The following is a 17,364-nucleotide window of genomic DNA, read 5'->3' as shown; positions in this document are numbered from 1 at the left end:
GATGGCAAACAATGTATACGATCTCTAAATTCTTTGGTTTAATTTTAGAACAGAAAAAAATGCGGTTCCGTCCCTGTGACCAGCACATGTTACATTATTGCTACAAATTCCTCGCCATCCTGGCCGCTCTGTAATTAAATCATTGCTACAAATTGCTGGCAAGCCCGGCCACCCCGGGATGGTTGAAACACACTTCTCGAGGTGTTTACGCGATCTCCTTCCAAATCTAAAAATAAGGCCAAAAGTACCCGTGGGTCAAGCTCTGCCCGTGTACGGGAAGACCTCAGCCATAACACAATGCGAATTCCGAGGCTTCACCACGGTGCCGACCCAGATAGAAAATGTTTTAAATGGAAAACCTACCGACACCGCGAGCGTAACGGCATCCAGCTCGACTTTGCCCAGATGCCCACAGAAGATGGAACTGACGACGCTGATCAGGAAAATCATCAACTGCGCCAGGAACTGCGAGGGGGAGAAGGAGGGAGAACACGCGCTGACCCCCAGCCCGCCCGCTCGGGGAGCGCAGCGAGGAGGCGCTGGGGGGCGCCCCGAGCCGGGCGGCCGTCGGGGCGCGCGGGGCCGCGCACTCACCACGGAGCCCGCTAGCACCGCCAGCGCGGCCGCCTCCCGCCGCACGTCGGGCGGCAGCGCGCCCCGCAGGCTCCGCAGGCAGCGGCGCCAGCGAGCGGCGTCGGGCGGCCCGGCGCTCTCCAGGGACGCGGCGGCCACGGCGGCTGCTGCGGGGGGCTCCATGCCGGCGCGGGGACTGCGGCGCGTGAGGCGGCGGGCTGGGGGAGGCCCCCGCACGGCCCCGCCCCGCGCGCCCGCGTCCCGCCCCCACCTGCGCACGCGGCCGGGGGTGGGGGCGGGGAGGGGGAAGCGGGAGGGCGGCACCCCGGGACGCAAGACCTCCCGGCCAACCGTCGCCGCCCGCACATCCCCGGGGGGGGGGCTGGGGGAGGGGCGCGGAGACCCCCGCGGGAGGGGGGGTCGCGGGGGCCAGGACGGGGTCGGGGGCGCTGTGCGCCGACGAGGGAGACTGCAGGTCGGAGGGGTGGAATGTGCTGAGGCGGGGGTGGGGAGGGCGACTGCGTCATTCCCCCCGCCGCACGCCGAGAGCACTGCGCTGCCTTTTCAGCCGGAGTCCCTCTTCCTCCGGCCTCGGTGACGGGTGTGTCAAAGAATTTACTTCCCCAGGGATGCGCTCCTCGCCTGCAGTTTGGGCTGGTGAGAGAAGCCTCAGCATCCCATCCGGGGGGCTCCTACCTGGGGACAGGAAGGGCAGGCAGGGAGAGAACTCTCTAGAAGGCCAGGGTATCCCGGAGGGAAATCCATAGGGGAGAGAATGAATAGGGTGCGTGGGGGCTTCCTCACACAAAAGCAGGGAGAGGTGATGTTGCTGGGGGCCCATCCCTCGGGGCGGGCCTTTATCTTGGTCCCTGCAAAGGGACTCTCCTAGAAGAATAAAGGAGGGTGGAGATACCTTAAGGCTGTGTTGGGTGTTTTTTAAATTCAATGGTTGCTAACTTCTGTGATTTTTGTCCATTATCTGTTCTTTCAGGGCAAAGGGCAGTGCCTAGCTCATTGTATCCATCCAAGTACTCAGCGTTCTTAATACTGAGGCTTGCCGGGTTAACCTGTCGCCCTCCCCCCAGGAAGGCCGAGTCCAAGCAGTTATCCAAGGCCGCTGTTGAAATCTTCTCACACTCACTCACGCACGCACGCACGCACGCCTCCCCAGGAATTAGCAAGGGTTGTTTGGACTTTCACAGCTCGAAGACTTCCCCACTTATTCTCCGACGCCGCAGAAGGGGGCATTCACCAAAATCTCATCCCTTTGACACAAAAAAGCACACACAACAAAAATCTCCATGGATGTACCATGTCTGCCACCTAAAGCTGGTGCCTCCATAAAGGCAAAGACCCAAGCAGAAGATGAATGGGGGCCGGCCCAGGACCCCCCCCATCCTAGCCCCTCTTTCCATTTCTGCTGCTTTGCAACTCTTTAATCCCCTCCTTCAATCAAAATCGGAAAAGGTCTGGGGCGCCTGGGTGGCTTAGTCGGTTAAGTGTCCGACTTTCGCTTAGGTCATGATCTCGCGGTTCTTGGGTTCGAGCCCCGCGTCGGGCTCTGTGCTGCCAGCTCAGAGCCTGGAGCCTGTTTCAGAGTCTGTATCTCCCTCTCTCTCTGACCCTCCCCTGCTCACGCTGTCTGTCTCTCTCTCTCCTAGAAATAAATAAAAATAGAAAAAAATAGAATAAGAAAACATTAAAAAAATTAAAAAATCGGAAAAGGTCTGACTTCTTCCAGTTTGCCCGGATTGGCTCTTCAAGCCCTTTATTTCTCTCCGTGGGATGTCCGCCTCAAGAAAAATGAGATGCTAGGGGTGCCTGGGTGGCTCAGTCAGTTAAGCCTGACTTCTGCTCAGGTCGTGATCTCACGGTTCGTGGGTTTGAGCCCCGTGTCGGGCTCTGTGCTGACAGCTCAGAGCCTAGAGCCTGTTTCTGATTCTGGGTCTCCCTCTCTCTCTGACCCTCCCCTGCTCGTTCTCTCTCTCTCAGAAATAAAACAGTAAAAAAAAAAAAAAGATGTTGGTTCTCAGTGGAGCCTTGGCCTACAGCCTCCTCTCTGCTGGTTTCTGCCAATCCTTCTCAGTCCAGACACCGATTTTAAGACCGGTCCTTAAGAGGAAGCCCGTTCTTCGATGCCATCTGACGCCTCTCCCCTTAAATCTTTCTCCTCTTTCGGTTTCTCAAGCACGTTCATTGCCCGTAGTGCCGGAGAGCAGGACCCCAAATGAATCTTCACAAATGCCATTTTCCCACTGAATAACCATCCAAAGCCACAAAGAAATTATACACTGTGAAATATATTTTAAATAACTCAAATGGTAGAAGAGTCCTTTACACACTCAGTACCTGCGTCCGTATCTAAAGAAACAAAAGCAAAAGAAATCTCAAAGTCACAGACAAAAGCCATCAGTCCACAGTGGTCCTGGGTTGAGACAGTGGTGGAGGAGTGATTACTACTCCCTTCATTCAGACAGTCTTGCACTAGAACATAAAGGTTTACTTAGCTCCTTCATTAGAAAACATAATCTTGAACGCTCAATTCTTGAAATCCACAGGCACAGTCGAGCTACCTTAACTGAAAATAAATTCCCACCACTTGTGCATTATTTGTAAACTCAAAAGTGTCACTTGACCTGATTCTCTCTCTCTCTCCTCTCTCTCTCGCCTATCCCTCAATTCTGACATACAGTCTCACGAAAATCCCCATGAGCAAGATTGAAATGAACCCCATGAGCAGGAGCCCACGTCGTAGCATCAGCTGTCTCCCAGTCAACTCAGTCACGTCCCTGGAAGGGGCCCCACGATGATGTTCTTGGCGCCTCTGTGGGTCCCACCGAGTCTGGTCTCGTCTTTCAGGAATGTTTAATACAACTCTTCTCTGGCTCTCCCGGACCACTGAAGGGAAGAAAGGAACTTAGTCAGCAGTATAAAAGGATATTTTTTTCATGAGCACAAAAGATGCCATACACATACGTTACTAGCCCGGGGGAAAGGTTATTCGGGAAGCGGTTGCTACCTTGGGCACACAAAAGAAATACTATCTCAGAGTGTCTCTCCATTCACCGATCACAAACTCTGGGTCCTGCTGTTGTGAGCTTGGGTCTTCTAGAGAGTTCTGCCCGTCCCTAGAACTAGGGAGTTCTGCCCGTCCCTAGAACTAGAGGAATAAATACAGTGACCCTCAAAGATTCATAGGGAAGTTTTCAATGGGCCAACCTTCCTCTAATAAACAGTTCAGAAGGAGGTCATTCAAGGCCATTCACAGAACTAAAGAGAGATGTGACTCTTCACGTCCGAGGGCCTACTGAGCATCCAGCACGAGAGAGTGACTCATGTAGATTCAGTCTTCCAACACTTCAGCGTAGTGAGAATTCAGGAAAATATCCTGAAAGCTTCCCCAGAGGCACGCAAAGGCAGCTGACCCAAAGAAACAGGAATAAGATGGGCATCCGACTTCTTAATGAGCAGAGCGGATATTGGGATGTTCTGCTGCCCTTGGTGTTGTGAGTGGGAAGAATTTTGAATGGAGGATTCCAGCTCCCTCTTACAAAATGCTGCCTCCACGCCAGGCGCTGTTCTCGGCGCTTTGCATGTTGGAAGCTCACTTAATTCTCACGAAGGTACTGAAGTAAGTAGTTGCTTTACCTGCTTTTACAAATGGGAGAGGCCAGGAAACTTGGACCAACCGTCTCTGAAGACAATTGTGAAAGCCGGATAAAATGAATGTGAAGTATCATCTTGAAGGTATCAGAGTACTACCAAAGTAGCAAAAAGTCAGCAGGGAAAGATCTAGGGGGAGTTGGAAGAAACCGAACAGAGTGAGGCAGCTTTGGGGGGCCACTTTTGACCTGAGAGTTCTCCATCTGGACTGAGCGATGCTTTGGGGGGAACTCAGTCCCCCACCAAGGCCAGAACTCTGGACTCCAGGCCGGAACCCAGGAGAATGAAGGATGAACCGGAAGTACACCAGGCCTCACCCTGGTGGCCTTCAAGCCAGCTGGGTGCTCCAGGAAGCTCAGTGTCTGAAATTGCCCTAGACTGCTGGTCACCCTAAGTGTTTGACAGAAGCAAAGGAAAATCCTCCCTGGAGACAGACAGACATCGCAGGCCTCAAATTACCCCTACGGACGATTTTCAATACAAGATCTGGGACACAAGCAAAGATACCTGGGCACACGGGGGACCAGACAACATGAACGAAAACCTGCAGGAACAACGGAATTGGCGGCTGGCTGTAATTCAGCCAGTCTGTGAACTCAAGTTATAAAGAAGTGAGGAACTAGTGTGAGTGCGTGACTGTCCAAGGATCTGGGAATCTGGGGAGACTACAAATTTGACAGAGAGAAAGGGATACACGTGTTTGCGTGATACTTACCAGAACCAACGGTTTAAACAGTGATCTGTTGAAGGCCCACCTTTGCCTGGTGAACGGGGGAGCCCCACGGACCCAGACATGCTAATGTCAGTTTCCACGATAAGGTCAACGCACAGGATCACCGAGTATCAGAGATCCCCGTGGAATGCTTACGCGAATACCGTTAAATAACCGGCAACCTGCACCGTACCTCACACTGTGTGTTGTGTGCGTGATTTTATCATTTGTCCCTGAAGCTTTATTTCCTGAGTTCAGGGGGAGCTCATGGCAGCAAATGGCCTCTCCAGGACCACCTAGGCAGGCCTATTGCAAGAGCAGAGAGGCAGTTTATTCCATACCTTGGTTCTGATAGATAGCCGAAGTCCCCTCCGGGGCCACAGGTAGTGTCACATTGGCATGTATCAGAGCCTAGAAAATGAAATGCGAAGTAAATCCACAAGGCTTTATTTACCACCGTGTTAATAAGACCTTTGACTTGACTCTCCAGCTTAGGAAAAACCAAGCCATTTTCTGTAACTGACATGGAAGGGGACCTTCTCTGGTTCACAAGGATGAAATCGTCTTCCAGAATGACAGACGTGGGGTCAGTGGGTGGGGGAAGGATGGACGGAAAGGCACAAGGTTAGGGGGAAGGCTGGGCCCAAGTTCACAGGACTCCCCCCTTCTTTGTGCTTCATCGATTTTATCTACCATCTATTTTCAGACCCCCACACTGACCCTAGCAATCTGGCGACAAGCATGCGTGCAGGTATCTTAATGAAATATTTTGGGATCATAAAAAACAGTATCAGGATAAATCGCCTGGCATCCCTTTCCCTCCGGTTTCAAATCTTGTCCGGAAATTGGCTTTTCAGGCACTAGGGTGGTAGCCTGGGTTGGGATAGGAGGAAAGGAACCCCTATTTTTCTGTTCGATAAATAAACAAGGGCATGGATAAATGCAGGGTCATCTGGGCCCTCCACGGCTGACATAAATGCAGTGGAAATTACAAAGTAGCATTGGTGATAAAACGGGGAACCTTCCAAATGAGAGGGGGGCAGCCGGAGCTGACGATTTGCTTTCTAGGAGAGGAACTTTTATTGGCCAGCAATGAACATAGTTACCTCTTGAGAGGCTTTCTTCCAGTTTAGCCCAGCAACAAAGACCAGAAAATACAGGGACTGCGTGATCGCACAGATAATGATCCCTAACCACAGACCTGGAAGTGGAAATATTTAAGAGGTTAATTCCGTGGGAGGGGCGCCTGGGTGGCTTAGTCGGTTAAGCGTCCGACTTTCGCTTAGGTCATGATCTCGCGGTTCATGGGTTCGGACCCCGCCTTGGGCTCTGTGCTGACTGCCAGCTCAGAGCCTGGAGCCTACTTCAGAGTCTGTGTCTCCCTCTCTCTCTGACCCTCCCCTGCTCACGCGGTCTCTCTCTCCTAGAAATAAATAAAAATATTTTAAAAAAAGAGGTTAATTCCGTGGGAAACAGGCCGCCCCTGGGGAAAATGTTCCTATCTCACTCTGAGAATCTGCTTTCATGGCTGAGGTGGAGCCCACAGTGATTGAGAGATCCCTTGCCCTCTCCTTCAGTTTCCAGAAGGTTCTGAGAGGCCCAGGGCTACCCTCGGTCACTGCCCAGCGCTGTGGATCTCAGAACCAATGTTCAGGAGCTTCTTTCTGGCCTTTGTGATCCTAACGCTTTGCCAGTTAAGAGATGTGCAGGTTATAAGGAAATGAAATTCCCAAGACAAATTATTTCCTATGTCAAAGAGCACTGTGCTTCTGAACTGCTGTGGCCTATTTTCCTCGAAAAAAGGGGGCTGATATTTTCAAAATGCAGAAGACCCCAGCCGTGTTAAGTTCCCTCCCTTGGTACTTCCTGCAGGCTCTTACTGGCTTTGGGCACAGGCTTCCACAGCTCCCGGGACCAGGTTGTCCAGAGAGAGGGTCCCAGAGAGGCTGAGTGGGAACAGAAGACAGGAAAAGGTACCATCACACTCTACCTAGTAACCCCACAAGGGACACAGAGAGACCCCAAGTGAGGAGGGCTTCTTCGGTCTTCTTTGGTCAACAGTGGAGCAACGGCAGAATCTGAAAGGCTAACACGGGCTGTGAGAAACTGAATATGCCGACAGGCAGCGGGCAGAGCATACGTAAAAACAGAACTCCAGGGGCGCCTGGGGGGGTCGGTCGGTTGAGCGTCTGACTTCAGCTTAGGTCATGATCTCACGGTTCGTGGGTTCAAGCCCCACATCGGGTTCTGCACTGACAGCGTGGATCCTGCCTGCTTCAAATCCGGTCTCCCTCTCTCTCCTGGTTCACACTCTCTCTCTCTTGCTCAAAAACAAACAAAAATAGAACTTTGGGGGGCACCTGGGTGGCTCAGTTGGTTAAGTGTCTGACTTCAGCTCGGGTCATGATCTCACGGTTCGTGGGTTCGAGCCCCGCGTCGGGCTCTGTGCTGACAGCCAGCTCAGAGCCTGGAGCCTGTTTCGGATTCTGTGTCTCCCTCTCTCTCTGACCCTCCCCCTGCTCATGCTGTCTCTCTCTCTCAGAAATAAATTAAAAAAAAAAAAAACTTAAAAAAATGTTTTAAATAGAGCTTTGGTCCACAGCCTACTGAAACCAAGCCCTTACCCATAATAAACCACCCGAGAAGCCAGTCTGTTACATACCAGACTCTGGAAACAATCCAAGGTGCTAAATAAGAACTTCTGCAACAATTGACACCAAATGGCCAGGACCTGATCAATAATCGACACCGTCCCTAATTTTTGTCCCCACTTCCAACCTAGGGCCAACCAGAGAAATGCAAACACGCCCTCCCCCCCACCAATCCCACAGCGCGTCCGATTCTCTCATCAGCCCGCTTCTGGCTTCCCCGGGATGCCAAGGCACACCTGAGCCCCCGCTCCCACCCCTGTGCCTGCCTCCGGGCCCCCCTGCCCAAACTTGGGTGCCGGTGCCTGCCTCCCTTGCTAGAGCGAGCTCAGAATGGATGGCCTTCGGTTTTCCCATCTGGCTGGTCTCCACGGCCACAGCTCATCATGGCGGCCCCGCAAAGCCTGGCCGACTGCCTCACAACGTGGACGCCCGCCTCCAACCAGATGGGGTACCCAGGGGCCCCTCACGCCTGCGTGCTAGAGGCTTGGGCAGTCCCTGACGACGTGGGGAGTTTGGGCCTGGTCTGCACCCCAATCTCTTTACCATCGGCTCCTCGTCTCTGTGCCCGGGTTTTGTCACGGGTTCCCATTTGCTTGGCATCCTTGGTGCAATCCGGCCATTCCCTTTGATCCCTTTTGCTGTGTCTGGTGCTGTGTCCAGTGTTGTCTGTCACAGAGACAATTCGAGGCCCCGGAAGCCTGCCGCGTGCGCCCAGCTCACCGACCCCCAAGCGTGTCGTCCTCACCCCACCTGGCCTCCACTGCGACAGACCTGTCTGCAGGCCATCGCTAACACCACACGAGGCTCTCCTGTCACAGTTTTGTGTCGGGGGACCCGGGCTTTGATCGAGATCTTTCTTTCCGGTTTCCTGCCCGCCCGTCTAACTGCCGCGCGGGCGCCAGAGAAGGTGTTTGATGTTACGACAACCCTTTCGCCTCCTTTTCTCAAGGAGAAAATTAAGACTGAAATGGGAGACCGAAGATGAGAGCAGAACTTGGTATGAAAAATAAGCCCTCCGCTGGCCCGCAACACCTCACAGAACACTCGGGCAGAAACACCCTGGGACAAAAATGAGCCAAGACCCAAAGTACACGTGGGGACCTGCAGACAGACAGCTGGTCACCGCCCCAGCCAACTCCAGCTACAAGGACACTTGCAGGTGTTGTAAAGAGAAGGGACCCTGGGAAGGAAAACACCAAGACCAAGAAAATGCTCTCGGTCCACGGCAGTGAGTGCTTGCGGGAGGCAGAGTCACGCACGATCCTGCGAGGCCCTTCGACGCTCCAGCCGAATTCACTGTAAGTGTGGACGCTCATCCTCACCGGTGCCTGATGAATACGTGGCCCACTTTCTACATGCAGCACCCCCACCCCCACCCAGTCTCTGTCTCCAGGTAAACACACTGCACAGGTGGTTGGTATTTCAAATAAACCGCTGGTTTTCCCAATCTCCCAGTCTTTTCTGTGTTTTTTTTTTCCCCCGAAGTTTACCTATTTATTTTGAGAGAGACAGAGAACACAAGCAGGGCGGGGGGAGAGAATCCCAAGCAGGCTCAACACTGTCAGCGCAGAGCCCGATGCAGGGCTCGAACTCACGAACCACAAGATCATGACCTCAACCGCGATCAAGAGTCAAACGCTTCTTTGTCTCCCTCTCTCTCTGCACCTGCCCCCCACTGATGCGGTCTCTGTATCTCAAAACTAAACATTTAAAAACTTAAAAAAAAAAGAGAGACACTTAGCCGACTAAGCCACACAGGCACCCCACCAACCTTTGACTGTAACCCTTGAGCCCGACTGAGAAGTGCACCTTCCTGCTCTGTGATCCCATCCCTGCGAATGTCACAGGCTGAGACTTACTCCGCAGGCGAAACTGTGATATCAAATGCGTACCAGAGGGACCATGTCCTGAGACCAGAGAGGACTCCTCTGTTTATGGTCAAGTTCGGTCTGCTCAGGGTATACCCTGCTTCCTCCGTTTTATTTGACACATACCCAGACAAGGATCTTGACACTACCTGACACTCCATAGCATTGATATTCTACTAACAAGAGTCACATAATTGGAGGAGGACCCATAGAAGTTCAGAGTATTCCCAACTGTTCCTACCAACTGTCACTAAACTTCCCCAGCGTCCCTTGAAGGCAAATAAAGGGATTCAAACCTAGAACTGAAAGTCGCACCCAAAGGTCTTCCCATACCCCGGACTGGTCCTCATAACTGCCACTAAAAAAAAAAAAAAAAAAAAAAAAAAACCACAAAACAAAAACAAACACAAAGGGTATCTTTATTCAAGACCTCAGGGCCATCAACAAAATGGTTCTCCCTCACTTACCACTAACGCCCGACCCGGCACCATCCTGACTCCATCCCTCCTGAAGCCACTCACTTTACTGTCGTGGTGGATCTCTGCCCTGCCTTGTCCAGAGTCCCTCGGCATGGGGACAGCCAATACCCCTTTCCTTCACTGGCCGAGGACAAGTGTGTCTGCACAGTCATGCCCTGGGAGGGTCACAGAAGGACCCCCCCCTCAGTTCCTCAATTAAGAATTCTAAAAATTGGGGGGGGGAGGTGCTCAGTCAGTTGAGTGTCCGACTCTCGATTTTGGCCCGTGTCATGATCCCAGGGGTCATGGTATGGAGCCCCGAGTCGGGCTCCATCCTGCCTGGGATTCTCTCTCTCCCCCTCTGCCCCTCTCCCCACTTGCAATCTCTCTAAAATAAGCTTTTGAATTTAAAAAATTAAAAATATCTAAATTTCCCTTGTGATTCATTTCTCTTTTTTTTATCGCAGCAAGATTCATTCATTCATTCATTTTAGAGAGAGAGGGAGAGAGCATGTGAGCGAGGGAGAGAGAAAGATCGACTCTTTTTTTCTGGAGAGAGAGGGCTCAAGTGAGCAAGAGGAAGAGAGATAGGAAGAGAGAGAATCCCACGACCAGCAGAGAGGGAGGGAGAAGGGGAGAGAGAGAAGCGGGGTTCGCCTGAAGCTCACCCAAAGTGGGGCTTGAGCTCACCTGATGAGGGACTCAATCATGACCTACGAAGAAGTCCGATTGAGGACTAACCAACTGAGCCACCCAGGCGCCCTCTTGTGATTCATTCCTATCAGAGCTCCTACTTTGTGCAGAGAATGAGGAATCCCATGTATAAAATTCTGTTTTCTTGTTCTTAGCCTTGGCAAAGAAGGGACATAGTTTCAAAAGCAAAATCACAACTTTGCCAGAACACCGTTCATTTCTGGGTTCAACTGGATACCGCAGACCATGGAAGCCAAACTTTTCTGAGCTCACGACACCTGTCTATGAACCGACGGGAGTCCACAGCGACAGACCCTCTGCTCAGGAGGCCCCAACGCCAACACGCTTCTGAAACCCAAAGAAGGTTTCGCGGCAACCTCCTGGAAGCCCAGGCAGCCCCGACTACAGAAAACCAGTTTGTCCATTTGTGCCTGAGCCACAGGGACGCGCCCTTGGGGTTGTAACTCAGCCTAATGGGACCCATCAAACACCCATTGTCTACCACCAGCTTACCCTTGACCCCACTGCAAAGGCTTCTCTCTCTCATTTTCAGACAATAGCTTCTACGCTGCAAAACCTGTTGAGGCTTTTGAGGAGTGAGTTCTAGACCACACCCCCACCCACCCCCACTCCCGACCTCAGGTTCCTCCTGGAGCCTGGACATCACTGATCACACACACACCATTCTTCGCGTGGGGGGGGGGGGGACCTGAACCGCTTAAGCTATTCTGTCGTGATCTCTTCTCACATTACTATTCACCACTGCAACGCCCTGAACCATGGTCTTCCCTGACCTATGGAGCTCTCCGCACCGCGCTCAGCCTTGTTACAGACCTGCCTGGAGAACGCTGACCTAATAGTATTCGCTGATGAATCGTCCCTAAGCACTGAGGCTGGAGATCACCAGTAGGATGTGCCATCACTAGGGTGAGCTCCCCTGCAGAATGCAGCCCTCCAGGGCCACCTGGGAAGCTCAGTCGGTTAAGCATCAGACTTCGGCTCAGGTCACGATCTTACGGTTCGGGAGTTCGAGCCCCACGTCGGGCTCTGTCCTGACAGCTCAAAGCCTGGAGCCTGCTTTGGATTCTGTGTCTCCCTCTCTGCCCCTCCCCTGCTCTTGCTCTGTCTCTTTCTCAATAAATAAATAAATAAATAAATAAATAAATAAATAAAACAAAATATTAGAACGCAGTCCTCTACCTGAGGTAAAAAATCTGCGCCGGTGGCAGATCTGTGATCCCTAAAGCAGGTCACCCAGCAAGGACCAAAGAGACATGTATCCAGATGGCAGACTGATGCTTTAGGAGAAGCCCCTGATTTGGGGCTCTTCTGGAAACAGAGAGGGTTTCTCACTTCTGCTGGAGCCCCTACTGCAGATGGATGGCAGCAAGGAAAACTTTAAACATACTTCTATTTCCCGGAGAGAGAGCTGCTGTAAAGATTGCGGCCCCCGTTAAACAAGAGAATGCAGATGCTAAAAGGAAGCCCTTGCAGATCACTGAGCCAAACAAGTCGCTTTAACCAGGTTCTGATCCTATCTGGGCCCTCAAAAGATAGACCCCTGGAGGCTTCAAAGAGGCCACTGTAGAAGATCAACGTTTAGCCTTTGACTTTGAAGACGACTAATGGGAAAAAACGTGGTTGGATCCATCACATCACAAGATGACTTCAAATGGATGTCAGCTAAAGTTTCTCCATGACCCGGTTCATCACAGAGGAGACGGGTCGCTTAGTGTCTGAAATCAACGTTGGTGGAGAAACTTTAAAAAAAACAGCTGAGGTTTTTTTCAGGTCACGCGTCACCTGTGACCAACATAACAGTGCAGAGACCGTGAGGGCTGGCATGGCCAGGAAGCAGGCCTCAAGGGGCCTCTGAACACACACAGATGGACTTTGTCCAACTTGCATCCTCCATGGGATTTAAATACGTTTTAGTTATCGGTTGTCTATTTTCAGGACAGACTGAAGCACTTCCTTGCTGAAAAGCCACAGCTCTTACCGTCACTGAAAAGCTGCTTGACTGTATTTCCAACCTGATGTCTCAGGTTTTATAGGTCTCAGCGTCCAAATTTTCTATCAAGTGACTGCGGTACATGGTACATGCTTTCTGGGAACCACATAAAGGAACTCTCAAGTACTACTCCTTCCTCAAAAATTATGCCATCCTCATCACCCACAATCTTCTGGGAAAGTGGAAAGGCCCAATATCATCCTTAAATTGAAATCAGCAAAACTTTCAGAAACCCTTGAGTTCCCTTGGCCAAAAGTATTCCCAGTAGTTTTTTTTCTTTATAATTTTTTACTTATTTATTTTGAGAGCAAGAGTGCATGGGGAGGGGGAGAGAGAGAGAGAGCGAGAGAGAGAGAATCCCAGGCAGGCTCCACACTGTCAGCCTGAGGGCGGAGAGAACTCCACGTCACCAACTGTGAGATCATGACCTGAGCTGAAATCAAGAGTTGGACACTTAACCAACGGAGTCCCCACCCCCGGCGCCCCCTCCTGGTAGTTTTGCACACTGCATTTACAGCATACAGCCCGCTCCCTCAGGGGCACATCGCTTGCCCTCTATGAATTAGGGACTGGAAGCCCTACGTCTAGGGATTTCACCACCAATACCAGCCTGACCAGATTGATGCGCCACATGCAAAATATCACCAGGGTCCTACCGCCAACAGCCTAAGGCTGCCTCCCCACAGGATCTTCATAAACCGTTTCTCCATCATTTTTAGCCAAAAGATTTCACCTACTGGGAGAGAAAGCTGAGAAAACTGCTCGTGAACCTGGTTGGAAGGGACCCGGTCAATGGCTGTGACCCTGGTTAGTTGCAGTTTTTCCCAAACCTTGAATGGTTCTGCACAACCACTCACCATGATGGTCACCATGATGGTCCAACATCAAGGAGCTCGAGGAGACCTTGCAATACAGTTGACTATGAAGAGGACTGGACAATCTTCAAGTTTTGAAGAACTGGCTCTCTAGCTTTCTCTAAATTCCCCCGGTTTTCTCTAATTTTCCTTGAGAAAGGGGAGACTGAGACACTAAACATACAATGGCCACACCATATATCCAAGTAGAACTTTGATCCACACTCTGTAACAACATAGCCAGGAAACCCCTTATTCACAATCAACCATTGAAAAGCCAGCCTGTTACACATCAGACATGCGGAAGGCCAGACTACTGTCCCTAATCCCTAGGGACACTCCCGGGATTGTAAACAAAACTTCTGCAACAGACAACCCCAAATGGCCAGGATTTGACTTAGTAACTGACAGCTTCCCTAATTTTTGTCCCTGCTTCCAATGTAGGACCAAGCAGAGAGAAGCCACATGCACCCCTGCCCAATTGCATAAGATGTGTCACTACTCCTTCGCCGGCTTCCCACCGTAGGCCACCAGCGTCCATCAGGGCACACCCGAAGCCTTCCCGTTCCCCCCGCTACAAAACCTTCCCACTCCCCTGCCTGCCTTTCAATCTCTGCCTAGGGTCTCTCCCAGGACTTACTTTATAAGTGGAAGTTTGTATCACAGCGCTTTTTTAAATTTAATGTTTGTTTTTGAGAGAGAGAGGGAGAGAGAGAACGAGCAGGGGAGGAGCAGAGAGGGAGACCCAGAATCCAAAGCAAGCTCCAGGCTCCAAGCTGTCAGCACAGAGCCCAATGCGGGGCTCGAACTCATGAACCGCGACATCATGCCCTGAGCTGAAGTCAGATGCCTAACTCACTGAGCCACCCGGGCTCCCTCCCCCCACAGCATTTCTTTTAAAAGGGGCTTCTTAACTCCCTCTGCTTCATACATGCTAGATAAGTCTTTTGTCAAAGGAACAAGTGGGCCTCGTACAGCACTGGAAACGCAGATAGATCTGGATTTTTAAGTGGATTCCTCCAGTATTTCCCTTAGCTAGGCCAGGGGCAAACCCAAAATATGAATTAATGCCAGAAACTCAGCTAAAGAATTTTCTGCACCATGCTGAAAGCCCCGTGAACTTTGCATTGGCAACTCCATTCTTTGAACGTCTCCCGTATTTTTCACTAAAATATTATTGAACTGGAGAGCAAGGTGCAGCATAATGGGACGGGAAGTTCACCAAGGTGTCAGATGACTTCTCACTGCTCCCAGCCTGCCAAGTACTGAGAGATAAAGAGGAGCCTTGCTTAAGTCCGTCACCCCTTCTCCCAAAGATACTGTATTCAGGTTTTAACATAATCATGTGTTAACCACCAGTGTATTCCAAATTATTATTTTAGAAATCAAAGCTGGGCAGTCATTTGTTTCTATACTTAAAAAAAATTTTTTTTAATGTTTGTTTAGTTTTGAGAGAGAGAAACAGAGCATGAGTAATGGAGGGGCAGAGAGAAAGAGGGAGACACAGAATCTGAAGCAGGTTCCAGGCTCCAAGCTGTCAGCACAGAGCCCGACGCGGGGCTCGAACTCATGAACTGCGAGATCATGACCTGAGCAGAAGTTGGATGCTTAACCGACTGAGCCACCCAGGTGCCCCTCTGTATGTTTTTAAAGATCAGCTCTGGTAATTCTAGATTGTACGGATTAAGTTTTTTCCTCTAAGTGTGTCCAGGTGATAGAGTCCCCTCACACCCGAGCCTTCGTTCTGTGCTGTTCACACACATCACGCCCATGCCCTTCTGGGGACACCTGCAAGGCACATGGCTTAAAAGGTTGTACCAGGCGGGAGATACGGGTAATAGAAGGGCAATGAAGGGGACGTTGAGAACACAGCTCGCGGTGCTGTGTGGGCTGACACGGGGCCATGCTCTAGGGTGCATACAGTCAGCATGGAAGCTGCTGGAAGTTCTGTAAAAATCACACCGTGCTGAGCCATGGCCTCCCCTGCCTCGCCGCAAACGCTCCAAGGAGGCCAGTCTGTGACGGCCATGAGCAGACCTGCGGACTCGCTCTCCGGGGCTCCCCATACAAGTGCTTCTATCCAAGGACAGAACCGAGGCCACAAAAGGCACGTTTCCCAGTGCTTCTTGGGGACTCCTGTTCTCCCCAACTCTGAGGAGGTGAGTGAGGACACAGGACAGGGAGACGAGTAGAAAGGTCATCCTGCTCTGCTCAAGTGGATCTGTGTGCTAGTGTGAAAGGGGGGCCAAGCTGGGCATGAACTTGCAGCCCTGGGCCCCTGGCTGCCTGCTGTCCACTCCCTGCTCTCTCAGACAGGGCGCAGAATGAGCGTGCGAAAGTTTCAGAGGTCCAGGGCCAAGTGTCAAAAAAAAAAAAAAAAAAAGCCTCTGTGCTCAGACAGTCCCTTCCAGCGCCCACGAGGAACAGATTTGTCTGCCCGTGGGTAATGCTTACCAATCAGTCCCAGCTTGACCGCGAACATCAGCGAGATCCCGATTGGGAGACCGACCAGGTAATAGCCAATGGCATTGACAATGGCCCCAACCTTCTGGTTGCCGCTTCCCCGCAGAATGCCACCACATGTGCACTGTAGGCAGAGAACACCCAACAGTGAGAACATCGCTGAGGCTTCTGAAAGACTCCTGTCTCCACGCACTTCCCATCCCGGGGCGGGGGATGGGGGGGCTTGAACCTAAAATCCGAATCCCGTGTGTTATCAAGTGACTACGATAAAACTATTCAGTATTCCCCACCTGCCCCACCCCAACTGCTCTTTTCTTTTTTCCTTTTTAACTTTTGTTTAACATTTATTCATTTTTTGAGAGACAGAGGGCGAGTGGGGGAGGGGCAGAGAGAGGGAGACACAGACTCCGAAGCAGCTCCAGGCTCTGAGCTGTCAGCACAGAGCCCGACACAAGGCTCGAACCCACGAGCTCTGAGATCATGACCTGAGCTGCGCCGAAGCCAGACACTTAACCAACTGAGCCACTCATGCGCCCCCAGATGCTCTTTTCAGTTTAGATTTACCACCATCAGAAGAAACATGGCGCTTGATGGGAACACTGCGTAACACTTACGGCAAGACTTTCGTACACGTGGGAGACAGCAGAGATTGGAATCACCTGGGCCACCAGAGCCACGATTTCTCTGTTGGGAAGAGAAAGCACATGGTGATCAAGAGGAGACAGAGGTGTGTTTCAGGCGGCGGCACGTGGCTTCTCGGTAACACTGGAAGGGCTCGTGTACTCCAGCCAACACCCTATTTGTGGACAATCCCAGTGTTTCTTGGGCCATCGAGGAAACCAACCCTAACTTCACCTCATGACTTTTATAAGAAATCTACAGTCCAGGGGCGCCTGGGTGGCTTAGTCGGTTAAGCGTCCGACTTTCGCTTAGGTCGTGATCTCGCGGTTCGTGGGTTCGAGCCCCGCGTCGGGCTCTGTGCTGACTGCCAGCTCAGAGCCTAGAGCCTGTTTCAGTCTGTGACTCCCTCTCTCTCTCTGGCCCTCCCCTGCTCACGCTGTCTCCTCTCTCCTCTAGAAATAAATAAAACATTAAAAAAAAAAGTTTTAAAGATACTTGTATCCAAAAATAGACAAAGAACGTTTATAATTCAACAATAAAAAGACAAACACCCCAACTATAAATCAGGCAAATGATCTAGATAGACATTTCTCCAGATATACAAATGGCTAATAAACCCATGAAAAGATGCTCAACTTCATAGCCATCAGGGAAATGCAAATCAAAACCACAGTTAGATACCACCTCATCCACTGTGACAGCTGTAATCAAAAAGTCAAAAAATAGTAAGTGTTGGCAAGGATGGGAAGAAATCGAAGCCCCCATACTTACTGCTGGGGACATAACATGTTGCAGCT

The 17,364-nt window shown here is 51.3% G+C and overlaps 2 protein-coding genes across 3 annotated transcripts in view; both read right to left on the bottom strand.

Moving 5' to 3' along the window:
• The window catches only part of LOC120228765 (multidrug and toxin extrusion protein 2-like), a 41,871-nt gene extending 41,115 nt beyond the window's left edge, over nucleotides 1-756 (bottom strand). The window contains exons 1-2 of the mRNA XM_039227358.1: nucleotides 595-756; nucleotides 364-465 (exon numbers count right to left, since the gene is read on the bottom strand). Of these exons, the coding sequence (XP_039083289.1) occupies nucleotides 364-465; nucleotides 595-756 (264 nt within the window). The remainder of the gene's footprint in view (nucleotides 1-363; nucleotides 466-594) is intronic.
• A 2,103-nt stretch (nucleotides 757-2,859) lies between these two features.
• The window catches only part of LOC120228754 (multidrug and toxin extrusion protein 1-like), a 33,093-nt gene continuing 18,588 nt past the window's right edge, over nucleotides 2,860-17,364 (bottom strand). The window contains exons 13-17 of one of the 2 annotated variants that reach the window (XM_039227343.1): nucleotides 16,561-16,630; nucleotides 15,938-16,070; nucleotides 6,055-6,149; nucleotides 5,290-5,359; nucleotides 2,860-3,471 (exon numbers count right to left, since the gene is read on the bottom strand). In XM_039227343.1, coding sequence (XP_039083274.1) covers nucleotides 3,242-3,471; nucleotides 5,290-5,359; nucleotides 6,055-6,149; nucleotides 15,938-16,070; nucleotides 16,561-16,630 — 598 coding nt within the window. In that variant the 3' untranslated portion in view covers nucleotides 2,860-3,241. The remainder of the gene's footprint in view (nucleotides 3,472-5,289; nucleotides 5,360-6,054; nucleotides 6,150-15,937; nucleotides 16,071-16,560; nucleotides 16,631-17,364) is intronic. The other variant, XM_039227344.1, reaches the window with a different exon arrangement.

Source organism: Hyaena hyaena, unplaced genomic scaffold, assembly GCF_003009895.1.
Source record: "Hyaena hyaena isolate Hyena2069 unplaced genomic scaffold, ASM300989v1 scaffold_27, whole genome shotgun sequence".
Classification (NCBI taxonomy): Eukaryota; Metazoa; Chordata; class Mammalia; order Carnivora; family Hyaenidae; genus Hyaena; species Hyaena hyaena.
The sequence above is the reverse complement of the archived record's forward strand: the minus strand, read 5'-3'. Positions and strand labels throughout refer to the sequence as shown.